The sequence below is a fragment of the Parasteatoda tepidariorum genome, chromosome 10 (genome assembly GCF_043381705.1).
Source record: "Parasteatoda tepidariorum isolate YZ-2023 chromosome 10, CAS_Ptep_4.0, whole genome shotgun sequence".
Taxonomy (NCBI): Eukaryota; Metazoa; Arthropoda; class Arachnida; order Araneae; family Theridiidae; genus Parasteatoda; species Parasteatoda tepidariorum.
Genome location: NC_092213.1, coordinates 2,020,324 through 2,037,820, shown reverse-complemented (window position 1 = coordinate 2,037,820; position 17,497 = coordinate 2,020,324). Strand labels below are relative to the sequence as shown.

Sequence of the window (17,497 nt, the reverse complement as noted above, 5' to 3'; positions counted from 1 at the left end):
TACTGAACGCCGGATGTAAGGCATCGGCTTCGATGAAGATAATTTTGTGAGAATTTTTTTGATAATTCGGTGAGAATTCACCCGATTAGACATATGATGCTCACTACGTGCTCNGTGTTATTTCATTAATAAATGTCGTGCGGTGATGCGTGATAATCTCCCATCTTTACTGATGGCATGCGTATGTAACATATCGCTAATCACGACGCGACAATCCCAATGTCCAACTGTTAAAACAAATATTCGATGGCTGTCTAGATTAAGACAGAAAAAATTCGGAATCATTTGCACAGCTCATATTTGGCAGCATAAAGTCACGATTTTAAGGTTTGGGTGATTCCATTTTAGTTATCTCCTTTCTGTACAATATCGTGCGTCATAAAAAAAAAATTCTTAAAAGCACCTTTTTTTTTGAGATGGCGATAGTGTCATTTTATTGACTCATTTAAAAGGGAGTTAAGTATAATAAAATTTATTTCAGAAATATGCGCTTTACCATGACTACTAAATTTGCTCGGAGGTGAGTGGAACTTGTTTTTAATTCCATGGAATACAAATTAGAACAAATAGATAAACATTTAGAAAGAAAAAAAAATTTTTTTTCAAATTTCAAAACATTTATATTTATAAATGCTTATATAATTTTACAACACATTTATGTTCATTATGTTTTTAGTTAGTTTTCATGACATTAAAAGTCATTATTATAGATCATGAGTATAAACATTCATGTATATATACAAAATTTTCCAATATATTTGGGCTCAATAATTTCATGTTAAATTTATTTTTTTAATTATGACTAAAATATTTTTAATACAGTAAATATAAACATTCATGAATAAAAATTAATACTGTTGACTTTATTTTTATTACTATGAGTTTCAATCCCTACTTTCTTTCGCTCCCCAAGATTGCTTCTCAATAATTCTCGCTTTGCGGCAATAAATAGATAAATAAATCAATAGTTATTCCATTAAAATATTTTATTGCATTAACAAATATTTATTTCTGCATATTCAGTTTCCAATTCCATTTGGATAAATTTTTAAGTCAATAAATTTGCTCGTTTATCATCGCAACTTTATACGCAAGCTTGTTTTTCTTAAAATTTCTTATTTAATTTTTAGTAGCAGTAACCACTCATTATAAGTTTATAACCCAAGATTATTTAGAAATAGAGCAAACATTTAATTTCCACTTTTTCTTTCCAATTTTAAATATTTTTTAATTGTATAGGTTTATTGCATACAGTCATCGTACAAGTCACAGTATGTAACATAATATACAGTACACACAGTAAACAATCTGCACACAATATTAGGTATGCACATAGTACAGGTGACAGTCAACGTAAAACATATTGCAAAAAAGTAAATATATATCTTATCAAAAACTAAACATAAAAATATTTACTGTCTGATGAAAAATGACAAAATAAGTAAGCTAAAAATATATAATAGTTAAAAGTAGTTGAGTATTACTTTAACATACATTAAATGTTTTTGTAATCAAAACAGAATGGAATAAAAGTAATGTTCAAAAAGAGGTAAATAAATATTTTACTAGTTAATACCATAATTATTTTTATTAATGTTATGTTGACGACACTCAAAGATTTCTAAACATTCCGGTTAATTATTCAGGATAATAGTTAATTCCGTAAATAGACTAAGGAAACGATCATATAGTTTTATTGTCCAATCAGAATGTACCGTCGATAATGAACTAATTATATATTTTTTTTAAAAATATATTATCAAGAGATAATAAATAATTGCAAAATCAAAAAAAAATTTAAAAGAATAAAAATTTTATGATAATCAAAAAAATTATGATCAAGAGATCAAAAGATCACAAAAATTTGAAGGGGAAAATTTTTTTTATTGGACCAAAAAAGAGTAATGTTCCTGAAGATAGGTTACAATGTTAAGCTTTTTCTGTTGTGTTAATGAATGTTTATCGTGGAATATATTCAGGAGTGATACAAGAAATTTCGTGGAAGCCGGGGTGAAATTCGGGAACATAATAGGTCTTTGCGAATGAACTTTGAACGTTCCATACTATTTAAAATGTAACAAGGNTGACTCAGCCTTTCACACAAGTTATAATTTTACTGTGTGAAAAACCATTTTGATGCATATCTGAGAACGTTATTTAAAAGGGAATACAAATATAGTATACTCTCGATAACCTGGTTATGTGAACAAAATTATTTTTCCCCTTGTCATCCATCTAATGTTATTTAGAATTCCAACGGTTTCGTCTCAAAACCCTGCTATGTCGAATTTTCGTCTGAAATAGAAAATGAATTTTTCTGAAAAATCGCAAAGTAAGTTCATTGCAATACAATTTTTTTTCTCTTTAATGCATAATTATTTTTTTCTTACTCTTAAAAATAAAATGATCATTGTTGTATTTAGACTTATAGTCAACTATCATTACATACATTTTTATGAGTAGTCATACTTACGTTTCATTATTCTACTTTTTAGAGTAGTATTTTAGAATTTATTTTTCAACTTTTTGGAACATATTTAGTTCTGAACTTGTTATCTCAAAACTCGTTATTTAGAAATTTTTTTGCGTTCTTTCAACTTCGAGATATTGAGAGTATACTGTATAGTGTGAAATATAGTAGTAAATATAATATATTGAAAATATTTTAGTCCTAGTTATCCATTTTTAAAATAATTTTTCAAGTATTTAAGTACTTTTTTTAAGCTTTTTTTAAGTACTTCTTTTAAGCTTTTATTAAATATTACGGCAACAAAAATGCTAGATTTTTACATTTCAAGTGTAAGATTGCCCTTCAACTTCGATACTTTTTTCATAAATTTATAAGATAATTTCACGTCTTAAACTACAATGAAAAAACTTATTCTAGTGTTGTTTTTATTATTGTTAGCATAAGTAGTGAAATTTCGTGCGTATAACATAAATATCTGTAGAATTCAGAATTCATTGCCATTTGCGATTTAGACCCCCACCTTTTATAAAGTGTCCAATAGGGGGCATTTTTTGTCAAAAAAATTGCATTTACATCTGAAATATGTCAGTACCAAATGTCAAAGTATAAAAATAATTTCAATCATTTTCATAAAAAAAGCAGCATAAAATCATAATTATCACTTCACCCCCACACCAAGTTATTATGACAGATGTTACAAAAAAAGTTTAATTCTAATTTTAATGTTTTGAGTATGAACGTCTGAAAAGCATCATTTCACCAATATCTGCAGATTGAACCATCATAATATCAGTGGTCGGAAGTACTACTGCAGTCGCTACTCTTTTTCGTAGTCTGCAAGGAGCTACTTCTTAAAGGAAGTAGTGTAGCGTGTAGTGCGATACAAAAAAAAAACAATAGTTTGTATCGATTTCTGGCAACTACTTTTAAAGTTTAGTAAAGAAACAAAGTTCAAACGCAAAAAATTTTTCGAATCTGATTGGTGCAAATCCTACGCAGGTCTTTCAACGCAAGCAATGCGAGTGCCTCTGCGACAAAGCTTTAATAAGATCTACGTCTGTTGCTCCTCCAGAACAGCAGATTTTATTTATCTATTATTTTCATCTTGGTTGGCAGCAGTTATTTCTTTCATATTCTTAAGTTATTTCGTTCATTATCATTGGAAATCTTGTAAACAAAGGAATCATTAGAAATCTAACCATTTAAGATTGAGTCCTAGAACGTGAAGATCCGATCATTAGATATAAAGTTATTCAGGGTGCTTCGTTTTTTTTTTGTGCACTTAACTTTATTTCCTGGAAGATGTAAAAGAACATTAATCACTTATATCCCAAATGGCTGATAATTTCTTAAATTAAATATTTACAGTCAAGAAGAGCATAGAAATTGAAGGTTAAAAGAACAAATTCGTAAAAAGTGCTTTAGAAGAACAAACTGTCTCATGTAAAGATAAATATACATTTCTTAATAACTTCTCATGTTTAACTGTGTCAATTTTTTTAATTCAAAACCATTTTGAACATTGGTGTGAATTATTTTCTCCAGTAAAGTATGTATGTCTTCTAAAAGTAGTAACTATATTTCGAAAGTAGACAGAGTTGTATCCTATCGCTCTGGCCACTATACACGAGAGACATCCTTGCCAGCAATGGCTACAGGTTTTTACCGATGGATCCGCCACTTTTTCAACTGGTAGAGCTGGAGCCGGTGCTTATTCCAAATATTTCAGCCTTAGAGAACCTCTTGACACTTGGGCAGATAATTTTGATGGAGAAATGTTTGCAATCCTTATGGCTATTACAGCTATTGGTGAACCATCTGAACAAAACATTGTTATCTTTGTCGATTCTCAGGCTGCTATTCAGACCATTTCTGAATATAATTTATACCCCTCTGAACTCCTCTTTAAGTGTAAACAACGCATCGACTCTCTTCTTTGTTCTGGAAGAGAGGTAGTCCTTAAGTGGATCTCTGGCTAGAGAGGCTTCAGCATTGCATCCATCTTCTCATCCAGTTCCCCTTAGAAATGCAAGGTGACTTCTTAAGAGCAAATTCAGGCACAGAGCAATATCTGCTCTTAGGGACTTAGCTGATGGAAAATCCTGAGCTAGCCTTCTTGATGACCAGCAGCGCTCTCACCTTTCCCTCCTTCCCAGAGCCGAGGGAGTTGCTTGCCTTAGAATAATTACTGGACATGACTATCTGCAGGCCCATTTATTTAAAATTAACCTGGTCAATTCACCTCTTTGTGTGCTCTGCAACACTTCGCCTATGACTGGAGAGCATCTATTTGATTGCCCCTCTTTTCTTGACATTCGTTCCTGTGATGACTTTTGTGCCCTCTCACCTTCTGGAGCTACTTCAGTGTTGTATTGGACTGTAAGACGCCTTATGTCTGAGAAGACAATGGGGGGGGGGTAATTTAAAAAAAATATTTCGAAAGTAGTTTGTAGTCTCTTCATTTAAAAAAAGTAGTTACAGTTAACTACAATTGTGATAAAGTAGTCGTAGTTAACAATAAAGAAAATGTAGTTTTTCCGACCGCTGGATAATATAAAGTAAATTTGCTGTAGCCTTAAAAAGGTTTTAATAGAGCCATTCAAGTTTCACCATAAGACCGCTTAATCTAGTTTAAAGATAATATGGTTCGATTTAGCATCGTATTAAGGTTGCAGCAAGCATGAAATGCTAAAATAGGGATGCTACAATATTTTAAACAGCGTAGTTTTAAGCCTCGACGCTAAATAATTTATTTTATTTTTACTTGCTTTTAGTTTCATCATTGTTATTGTATTGATTGGAGTTTCATCAGCAAATGTTGAAGGTAAATAAAATTTTGTTTAATTCTTTTAAGAACTATTTTTTTTCCGAGAGTAAAATTTCTTTATATCTGTTTTACAACACTAAACTGTATTCAGTAATCTATTTAACGATTGATTATTTAGTCTGTTTTATCCTGCTAAATATAAAAATTCATTTTTTTGAGGATTGTATTTTGCAAAATTTTTGAAATAGTTTCATTATATTAAATGAATGCATTTACAAATAATTTGTGCATGCAAAACGTTTGTTCAAAACTCTCTTAACAATTCAAAGAATTTAAAATTTGATTCTCAAAAAATTTATATAATTCCTTATAACATCTATAAGACTTAAATGGTCAAATTTAAACAGATTGATTTAAAAAGTTTTCGTTTAACTTATAGATGTATTGCTAAAACATTGTGATACTTGATGAAATAATTTTTGTATATTTTTCATATAAATTATAATAGCAGTTTACAAAGGCTAGCAGTGAAGAAATTCGAATTCTCTATAAGTTTTTCAAGGTGTTCAATCAGTTAAAGGCGAATTTTGAATAACTTAATAAATTGTTTTTATCTTCAATTTTTCTTTTAATTAATGCTTCAGGAAGAAACACATATGAGACAAAAGCTTACGAGGGGAAAAAAGCAAATTATCACTATTTAAAAATTCGAATTCATTCTGTGAACTAGTTCTACTTTATAAACTTTTCAGTTATCATAGAAGCGAAAGCTACTATTTCTGTTCCTAATTTTTTTTAATCATTGCATATATCATTTATTTTATTTATTAATTTCTAATACTTCATAACATGGCTGAATCTTTATGTATAGCAAGACGGAAAACACGAAAAATCTGAAAGATAATCATTTCCTTCTTTCGAGAAGAATCGAATATCGGATAACATTTATTATAGGATAGTTTTCTTTCACGATATAGTGGTGGATATAGTTTATAATTTAGAACATCTATATGTTACTCCCCTAGAGCAGTGTTTCCCAAACTTATGACTTTTGTGTACCCTTTCTAAATTGCTCGTAACGCTGCGTACCACTAATAAAAAAAATTAGTGTATTTTTAGAATTAAAAAATTGCGCAAAATTTAAAAATTACAACTAGCCGTGACACTACTAAATATTAACTGTTAACTACGTAATACGTAATTGTAAATTTTCATGGCTAACTTTGTTTTTAAATAAAAAATTTTGAAATTTTCGTTTGTTGCAAGATATTTCGCATAAGAACGCGTACCCCCTCTAAACTGCTCCCGTACCCCTGGGGGTACGCGTACCACAGTTTGGGAAACACTGCCCTAGAGCAACGGTTCCCAATTTCTTTCGGCTGTGGAACTCTTAAATGATTAGCATTCTTCCAACGGAACCCCAACCTGAAGTGCGAGGGTTGTTTTTTAAGTAAGGGGCCGTTTGAAAATAAAAACCAAACGAAATAAAATTTTCAGGAAGCAAATTTATTTTCAGATTCTACATACGTTTCTATTTTTTTTCAGCATAGTTGCCAAGTTTGTTTAAACATTTATCATACCTTACAACTAAATTTAGAATACCCTCTTCATACAAACTTTCCGCCTGCTCCATTAAGGGCCGTTTCACGTATTCTTCATCGTTGCAGTGATTACCACCAAAATGATGTTTGGAATATCGGAAAAGATGAAAATTACTTAGTGCAAGGTCTGGGCTGTAGGAAGGGGTGGTCCAAAACATCTCAACCAAAAGAGTCCAATAAAGCTGAGATCTGAGCTGCGGAGAAAGTCATTGTCATAGAGTAGCAAAATTCCCTACCAGCATGGCAAAAAAATTCGCTACTTCACAAATCTACCAGTATATGAATGCAGCAGACAGGTTTTTTGAGGACTAAAAACGCATCACAGACCATATCTCGTGCATGGCAAGCGATTTGTTGAATTTGAACATTTTAAAGACACAGAACTGATCGTACAGTTTACCTACTCAACTGCAACTGAGCGCAGTTGTTTCCGAGGAATGCCGTGACACGATGCAAGCACTCGTTGCGACGTACGCGTCACTAATTAAGATACAGAACAGAACTGCTTTTGCTTAAAAAACAACCCTCGTATAGCAAGACAATTGTGCGCGTTTTAACATATTAAAAACTAAAAATGATGTAATAAGAAGAATGGCATTTTTTCCACATTTTATCATTAATAATCTTGAATTAGGATTTATATTCGGCTGTTGTATTCACAGTCCTGTATCTGAATATAGTCTTGTTGTGAATTTGTTTTCGGTGTATGAATAGAAGCTGAAAATGATTAAAATAAGCCAAATTATGGTTTTCGTTGAAAAGAAAACTAAAAAAATTGCTATAAACGTTGAAAAATGCTAGTAAAGAAACATATTTCTTTATCAGCAATCTAGTTATTGTCATTTTTTTTAGATTTAAAAAGCTCGTTGGGTAGTACTAATGCAATATTTTATGCGTGTATGCCCTTTTCACAGCTCAGTGTGAGGTTCTATGTATTCCTATTTTAAAAAAATTATGTATTTGCTCTTTTCTTTTTCAAAAAAATTTGCTATTTCTATTTTATTAGCATTTTACTTTAAATAATTATCGTAAAGGCAACCACAATATTAAGTAAAATGGATAATTTTCTGAATCTAAATGTAAGAAAAGGTTTAAAAAAATATTTTAAAAAAAGTCCAAATTATGGGAACGCTTTTACCACCTCACCTTAGGATTCCAGAGAACACCATTTGGGAACAGCTGCACTTGAGTATGTTAATTAAATGGTTTTTCTTTCTTTTCCGTCTTGCTTTTAGCCCAGCTGCTTCACAACCACCATAAATTGTTTGTAATCGAAAAACTGTTTTAAAATATTATGATTTACTAGCTTTTTCATTTAACACAAAACAGGAAAAATGGTAGTAAAGCCTGGAAGTATTGTAAAGTTTAAAGTACCAATATTACCTGAAATTGAGAACTTCTCTAACCAGGAAGCGAAACTGGAAGACATTACAGATAGAGCACACCAGTAAGCATGTTTATTAATGTATTCCCCTATTTGACGGCACGTGTATAGATATTTACACGTGCCGTGTGTACAGGATTATAGTTATAGACTCGTGCTGTGTATGTGTGTGCATAGATATTAGGCACGTGTATGTATAAGCTTCATAGTATCAAGTGCAAACCATCAAGTATTGAGTATTGAGAATCAGGTATTGAGAATTAGTGACCAAGAGCCTGGTATTTTTTTTTTCTGTATTGGGTACTAAATCAAAGAGTTATTTTAAATTTACTTATTTACATTTAAAGAAATATTACTTAATTTCGAATGATAGTTATTAATGACTGAAGAGATATTTATATTTGATGAATACATGTAACGCATTTGTAATCATTTTATAAATCAACAAAAACTAGAAAAAAATCATTTATTACATAAAAAGAGCATTTGAAACACGTGAAAATTTGACAAGTTATTGGTTATTAGAATGGAAATGAAAAAAATATTTTAAAAACAAAACTGAAATTAAAAGAAACCCTGTTAAATACATAAAAAATTTTATATTCTTCCATTTGCAATTTTCGATGAATGGTTACAAACATATCTATTACTATTTCATGAAAAGTGAAAAAATACTTGATCATACGCAATGAGCCATTTTAAAATTAGGAAAATCAATAATTATTCAGATCCGAGTTGAAAGAAATATTTAAAATACAATGTTGTAAAAAAAAATTTAAAAAAAAACAACCAAAGCTTTTTATTTTAACTTTTTATTCTTCGAAAATTTATTATTTTCAATTAAAGTATTTGTCAAACATATTTATAACGATTTTAAGAATCAACATCTAAATACAAAAAAATACAATGGTTATAAAGATTACAATGGTATATACAATTGGGTATAATATAGCATACGTCACAGGTTGTGTTGTTCCTACTAAATTTAACCCATGAACGGCATTTTCTGCGAGCCTAACTTCAAGCCAAAAATAAACAAACGAAGTGTTNATATACAATAGTTATAAAGATTGTATAAAACGAAATTAGTAAAATATTTTTTTTTCTTCTTCGCTATATTATGTAATTTATTTTCACTAGAGAAAACCGATAAGGAATTATACAACCATTTCAAGCACGTTAAGAAAATTCAGCGTATTTTTTAAAATATTAAAAAGAACGAAATTTTAATCTCATTCTAAAAATGGGATATCTGCAAGTGACGTACTGTGGGCATCTCGTTGCTGATTGGTTGTTGAAACGTGACTTTTGTTTACGTTTACAACTGTTCTTTCCATTCTATTTCGAGTAAGCCAAGCCCTTCTTAAACCAATTTCTTAGGTGACGCTTTTTATATTCTTTCACAAAAATTTCAATTCTTTCACTGCATATTTCTTACTTAACACAAAGAGCAGGCACGAAGCCATGTAGGACGTAAACAAAATAATTATGGATCGAAGTTGCCAGGTACACAAACTAAAATATGTCACGGTTAAAATAAAATACATAAACAAATAATAAATCTAATTCAAGTAAAAGACGTCGATGATAAAGAATAACATTTCAACACAATACGGAGCTGTATTTAATTAATTTCACGTTAATTAACATTCTAACTTGTGTGGAGGACCTTAGCTCTACTTTAACACGCCATTTTGCTTATAAACAATCAACTGGCACTGACGTCATAAGTCACATGATCTTCTTCTTGAAGTGCAAGTATCCAATTCCGATACCAGTGATTTTACCAAGTGTATCTATCACCTGTGATACTTTGCCCAATAGCCACAATCTGAAAAAATTAAAGAGTGGTGACGAACTTTTCTCAAGAGTACTGAAAATTTCATAAAGTTAACTTCCAATTTAATTTTACAAAATCGGTTTTGAAGTTTTCACACTACTTTAAATTATTTTTATCTGATATGAGTATTATGCATATTTGTCAAAATTTAGTCAAGGCTTGAAGAGGAGATATTTAATAAAAGGTGATACTAACACCACCTATCTCGTTTTTGCACGTTTTGGACAAAATTAATATATAGAGTGTGTAAAATTGGATGGCACATTGGAGCTAAGCTGTTCAACTCAGAAATTGTTTGCTTTAATCAAGATTCATTGCTTAGTTGTGCATCATTCCTCGAAAATCATTGATGTACCCTGTATAACTTTTGATCTAATGATCTGATGTTCACGTTCTGGGACTCAATCTTAATGGCTCGAGGGGTTTACACTAATTAATAAGCGCAGACGATATTTTAAGTAGCAAAATCAGACACAAAAAATCTCAGGAAAAAAACAGCAGACATTTCTATTTTGCATGAAAATGTAAGAAAGTTTTGCGTGTAATTTACATGTGATGTAGTCAAGGCCACACTGAAAAAGGAGGAGAAGAGTACAGTGCCCGGGACTGCTGAGTGAACACCAAAATTTTTTTACAAAAAATATAGTGTTTATTAATTAGCCTTCTTAAAAGAAAATTGCAAAGAATTTCCTTATATCTTTATGAAAACTACTATTTTATATAATGCGCTATGTGCAATTCTATCTAAAAATTCTACAAAATATGAAAATAACGATTTTTGTGCACATTTTTGAGATTAGGGCCAGCAATATATTTTGCCTTGGTACTCGTAAAAACTTTTGTTCAGCCTTGAATATAGTTATATTCCTCTTTTGTGGGCCCACCATACAGAGTTGGCCGTTGATTACAGTAATCAACACAAAAAATCTCAGGAAAAAAACAGCAAACATTTCTATTTTGCATGAAAATTTAAGAAAGTTTTGCGTGTAATTTACTTGTGATGTAGTCAAGGCCACACTGAAAAAGAAGGAGAAGAGTACGGGGCCCGGGACTGCTGAGTGAAGACCAAAATTTTTTTACCAAAAATATAGTGTTTATTAATTAGCCTTTTTAAAAGAAAATTGAAAAGAATTTCTTTATATCTTTATAAAAACTACTATTTTATATAAAGAGTTATTCTTTTATATAAATATGTGCAATTCTATCTAATAATTCTACAAAATATGAAAATAACGATTTTTGTGCATATTTTTGAGAAAGGGCCAGCAATATATTTTGCCTTGGTATCCGTAAAACCTTTGTTCAGCCTTGAATATAGTTATATTCTTCCTCCGCTGCTCTGCAGCTTTTGTGGGCCCATCATAGGCTCACATCAAGGGGAGTGGGGGCAAAAGTCGGTAGTACCCGGTCTTATCCCGAGAGTGGAGGTTGTCTTATTGTACGTTCTTAAAAGAATAGTTCTAATATTGGGCTAAATTTTTATTGTTTCGTTCTTTCGTTATTCTTAATATTCGTTTCGTCGAACTGGAGCTTTTGTTTCCCTAGGTATCCACTGTCTTTTGGCGTGATTGTGGTGCACGCAATCTTGAGTGGCTCGGGGCCTTATGCCTGAGGTCCACTTCTGCTTGGTACTTCCGTGCTATGTGGGGTTGCTCTCGTGACGGCGGTCTTCATTGTAATTGGTGGTATGGATCCTCTGGGCCTGGGTCACCGAAATTAATTCCCTTAATGAACTTATAAGATGGACTAAAATAATTTTTGTAACTGTTATGACCCATAAATAAGACTGGTTTAAAAACAATAATTTATTACAGAGAGCAAAATAAACTTATTTACTTTGACGCCGTGAATTAATCAGCAACAGCATGCCAATCTTCTTGATGTAGTATAGTCTACATCAGAGCTTGTTCACTATATAAACAGAACTAATTTCGACGCAATCGAGGTCTCACTCGGCTCTCACCTATATTCTTAACGCTTAATAAATAAATACAGTTAATTCAATGGGCTTTAGATTTGACATTCATTCCCTCTCTCACTTATATTCTTAACGTTTAAGAAATAAATACAGATAATTCATTGGGCTTTAGATATGACATTCATTCCCACTCTCACTTACATTTTTAACGTTTAATAAATAAATATAGATAATTCATTTTGCTTTCATTTTCTTAACTACCAAATTTCTGAAATCTATAGAGCCGGAATCACAGAAAAGCTTCTTCAAAACCCTGAAGTGCAAACAACGATTGAAAGATGCAAAAACTTCTACGTTCCACTCGTCTGCAGTGACACTCCATATCGAAGTATGGATGGATCTTGCAACAATTTGAACCACCCCTACTGGGGGAAGGCCGTCACCGAACAGAGAAGGCTTCTTCCGGCCAATTATGAAGGTGGTTATAATAACTTCTAATTATAATGACTAATAGTTGGTGATTTTCCACAAACGCTACTGGAGCAGAATTTTTTGTAAATTTTAGATGCACGTATTAAATTTTTTTTTGGAGTATTGCGTTCAGGTTTCTCAAAAATAATATTTTATTAACTCAAAAATAGGTAAAAAAAATTTAAATAATCCTGTTCACATTCCTTAATTCTTTTTTAAAGTATTTAAGCCACGTGTCTCTTGCAAGACACATTTTAAGCCTAGTTAACCCTTTATTAGGCTATTTATTTCTAGTAAACGCATGCTAAAATATTTTTGGAATTTATATTTTTAAAAAACATTTATTTAGCTTATATGATGAGATTAATTTGAATTTTAACACCATTTGTTTTTTTTTTCTTGTTTTAATATTTTTTGCAGTTAGTGCAGGGTGTTTAAGTTTTGTCAACATTTTAAAACTTTCACTAAGAGAGAACATGTGCAAGAAGGCTTTTATGTAGAATTTTTAATCACTCACACCAAAATAAGTTTAAATCAAATTTATAAAACAATGAATACATTAAAACATAAAACTTAGCTCCACCCATTTGGTGTTATAAAAAAGTGAATAACTGGATGATTTTTATTTATTTTCATTTATTTTTATTTCTAAAGTAAATTTTATTGATACTACAAACAGCAAAAGGAATTGTACTGTAAAACTTTTCATACTTTCTCCAAGAACTGGCATAGTGTCACCAATTTAATTAAAACGTACTTCATTGAAGTTGAAGTTAATATAAAATAACAAACCCAATTAAAAATGTTGACAAAATGGGTGATAAGTATACTTACCTCGTTTGTAGAAAGAGTTAAACATGCAAGTTACATAATGTATAGCTCAGATGCAATTAAATTATCATTTAAGCGTATAAGTCGGACACTGCGTCAGTTCACTAAAAAGAATTTTTTTAACATTTAAAGTAGTCATGAATTTTGCAGTTTTATTCGTGTACGCAACGACCTATAGGAAGTTTAGTTATTGTAGATTGCTAGAAGAACAACAGGATCATCAGTTGAACTGGAGATGTCTTCACTGTAACCTTCTTTCTTTATTGTTGGCTTATTAAACTTAAAAAAGAAAAATGTTTGATATTATTTCTTATGCAAGCGAATACAAAATGGAATCGCTTTTTTAGGAAAGGAACATCCAAAACACATCGGAAAAATATTTGTAAATAAACGGAAAAAATATGTATCTTCTTATTAGAGTTAAAACCTAATGCTTGCGAAATCATTTTACTAAATTTAATGATATAACACGAAAGGCCTGTTTAAACTTTACATTCCATATAGTTTTATGAATCATATTACTTCAAACAATAAAATATGAGCAGCGAAGGCTCAGGGGATAGAGCGTTCGCCTTCCAATGACGTGAACCAGGTTCAAATCACAGCCATAGCTGGTCGATACGAATTCCGCATCCGGCTTGCACCGACCACAGTACTGACGTGAAATATCCTCAGTGGTAGATGGATCATGGGTTAGAGNTTTTAATCACTCACACCAAAATAAATTTGAATCAAATTTATAAAACAATGAATACATTAAAACATAAAACTTAGCTCCACCCATTTGGTGTTATAAAAAAAGTGAATAACTGGATGTTTTTTATTTATTTTCATTTATTTTTATTTCTAAAATAAATTTTATTGATACTACAAACAGCAAAAGGAATTGTACAGTAAAACTTTTCATACTTTCTCCAAGAACTGGCATAGTGTCACCAATTTAATTAAAACGTACTTCATCGAAGTTGAAGTTAATATAAAATAACAAACCCAATTAAAAATGTTGACAAAATGGGTGATAAGTATACTTACCTCGTTTTTAGAAAGAGGTAAACATGTAAGTTACATAATGTATAGCTCAGATGCAATTAAACTATCCTTTAAGCGTATAAGTCGGACACTGCGTCAGTTCACCAAAAAGAATTTTTTTAACATTAAAAGTAGTCATAAATTTTGCAATTTTATTCGTGTACACAACGACCTATAGGAAGTTTAGTTATTGGAGATTGCTAGAAGAACAACAGGATCATCAGTTGAACTGGAGACGTCTTCAGTGTAACGTTCCTTCTTTATTGTAGTTTATTAAACTTAAAAAAGAAAAATGTTTGATATTCTTTCTTATTCAAGCGAATACAAAATGGAATCGCTTTTTTTAGAGAAATAACATCCAAAGCACATCGGAAAAATATTTGTAAATAAACGGAAAAAAATATGTATCTTCTTATTAGAGTTGAAACCTAATGCTTGCGAAATCATTTTACTAAATTTAATGATATAACACGAAAGGCCTATTTAAACTTTACATTCCATAGTTTTATGAATCATATTACTTCAAACAATAAAATATGAACCGCGATGGCTCAGGGGACAGAGCGTTCGCCTTCCAATGACGTGAACCTGGTTCGAATCCCAGCCATAGCTGGTCGATACGAATTCCGCATCCGGCTTGCACCGACTACAGTACTGACGTGAAATACCCTCAGTGGTAGCCGGATCATGGGTTAGAGCTTCCTTGTAGTCAGGCTTACCGTGGGTGATCCTCGTGGTCTTCTTCTCCATGTAACGTAAATGCGGGTTAGTTCCATCAAAACAATCATCCACGAAGGCAAAGTTTCTCCTAATATTTGATCCAGGAGTTCCCTTGTCTTCTGGATTGAGTTCAAAATTACAAGGTTTCGGAGTTGCGCATTAGTAGTCATAAACCCAAAAATTGAGTCGGCTTTTCAACGACTGTTACAAAATAAATATATAAAATGAAACATTAAAATTTGTAAAAAAATATGCATAAACCCATAATGTTATATCACTTAATTTCGTAAAAAAAGTTTTTGACAACAATTTTTATTAAAAAATTTTAAGCTTCAATAAAAAAATCATTATTTGTAAACTAAAACATGTAAAATAAAGAATGCTTACAAAAAAAAACAATTCTGAAAATGCATCACATTAAAATAAAAACTTTCATGTTAATTTTTTTATTCTTAATTAGACGTAGAAAACCATTCTATGGAGAACTATCATCAAATTAGAAGAAAAAAAATTATTTACAAATAAATTTTTTATTATGAAAATCATATTACTTACATGCTTTATAAATCCGGAGAATTCCAAAATGAAATGTTCTTCGCTTTAAAATTTTATTCTCGAATAATATATGCATAGATTATCACTTCATTACTTTAAGGTGGCATACCACACAATAAAATTTTATAATTGCAAAATCTCAATATGAATTTCAATATGTAACTTAAAAACGAAATAACTGAATTTTAGTTGAAATTAATCATTCCAAATTAAAAAACACTTACCAAGAAAATGATAAAAATTTATTAATAATCAACACAAATGATACTATTTCAAATAATTCGGATGATTCCTTATTGTTGCTTTCCAAATTATTTTGATACAGAAATATGTAACATTCTATGAAGAAGATTAATATTCTATAACTATTACAGTTCGGTACGTTCTCAAATCACATTTATTCATTGGAAGCAATGTTGACTTCACTTTAATTTATAATGAATTAAAGACAATAAAAATGTATTTTACCTTATTACACACATCTTTAACCGTATGCGATCATTAAATCGGAAGTTATCAGGTGCAAGTTCATTGATAATAGAAAGGAACAAATTATTGAGAATTTATTCTTCAAATGTTGGGAGCGTTCTGTTTCTAAATGATTTACCAATGTTCTGGGTCGTTTTTTTCTTCTTTTGTTAAGTTCTTCTGCCTTTTCCTTAGAAAAATTTTTCTTCTTATTTGCTGCTGAAAAAAATAATGGCTCCCTTCTCTATCAATGATTCTGATAAAATTAAATTAAAACTTAATAAATAAAAGCCGGAAAAAATCTTCCCCGCTAGAGGGCGTATTCAAGCGTTCCGATCGCGAATTCTTGATTTAGTACATTTGGTTTATAATGATGTTAACCACTACTGTATGTAATAAATTTAAATGAAGATAATAGACTTGTAAATAGAGTAGTAAAGTTTCTAAGCGCTGTCAAAATTAATCTAAAGGAGACAATTTTAATTTTTTGTTTTGCTGTTTTCAATGAACGTGATTTACAATGATTTTGTCTACCACTCTATACAAACGATTTCAATTAAGATGCTAGAACTGATAATATTAACATTTGAAAACTTTATATTTAATGTTTCAGCAAATGCTTTATTCTTATTTGAATAAATGCGATTTAAAATCATTTTGACTACCATTACATGTACATATTTGAAACATATATATTGTAGGCTCTCTAAAAGTTTCCCTTCTGTTGCTTAAAACAAAACCAGATGAATAAACTTGAAGTAACCCAAAGTAAATTACTATCTACGAAACACAGCAATTAAAAACGACTTAAAGTTTGATGCTATTAGTGAATATATTAATAAACTAAAATCTACTTTTTACAGCAATTCCAAAGAAAAAAAACCAGCAGGATTTTGCAATATCCTCAGTTGAGACTTAATCACTGATGAAAAAAACTATAACCCCATAACTTCATTCCTCTTATCAGATGGTATACTATCCAAACATTACAAATAACTCCTAATTTAGATTTATCAAAAATAAGACAAACTGCATACTCTGCCGGGAGGAGGGCAGAGAATATGCAGGAAGTCACTCCCTTAGAGCTTATAATAGTAATTTTATTGTAATTTTTTTCTAAATAGAAGTAAGACGATAGGTTCAAATTTATTGTCCGCTTCCGCCACTTTTCTCACACTGACCATTGCTTACAGCTTGTATCTCCGTTTGCCCAAGGGCATTACTACAGCTGAAAGAGTGAGGTACTCTGTATGCAACTTCAGTTCAAGTTGTCTGAAAATCACTTTTGATTAAATCTTAAAGAACAACCAGATTAAAATCTCAATTCGCGATCGCAACGCTCGAGTACGCCGTCTAGCGGGAGCCTGTAAATATCGGACATTAATTTATCACGTTTTCATTTAGTTCCATCAAAGTCATTGACTGAATCAGACGCCATTTTTT

At 30.8% G+C, this 17,497-nt stretch overlaps 1 protein-coding gene across 1 annotated transcript in view; it reads left to right on the top strand.

The window, feature by feature from the left end:
* Positions 1 to 389: 389 nt before the first annotated feature.
* Positions 390 to 17,497, top strand: part of LOC107451827 (peroxidase) — a 43,226-nt gene continuing 26,118 nt past the window's right edge. Inside the window, exons 1-4 of the mRNA XM_071186482.1 lie at positions 390 to 520; positions 5,245 to 5,294; positions 8,168 to 8,285; positions 12,262 to 12,458. Of these exons, the coding sequence (XP_071042583.1) occupies positions 486 to 520; positions 5,245 to 5,294; positions 8,168 to 8,285; positions 12,262 to 12,458 (400 nt within the window). The 5' untranslated portion in view covers positions 390 to 485. The remainder of the gene's footprint in view (positions 521 to 5,244; positions 5,295 to 8,167; positions 8,286 to 12,261; positions 12,459 to 17,497) is intronic.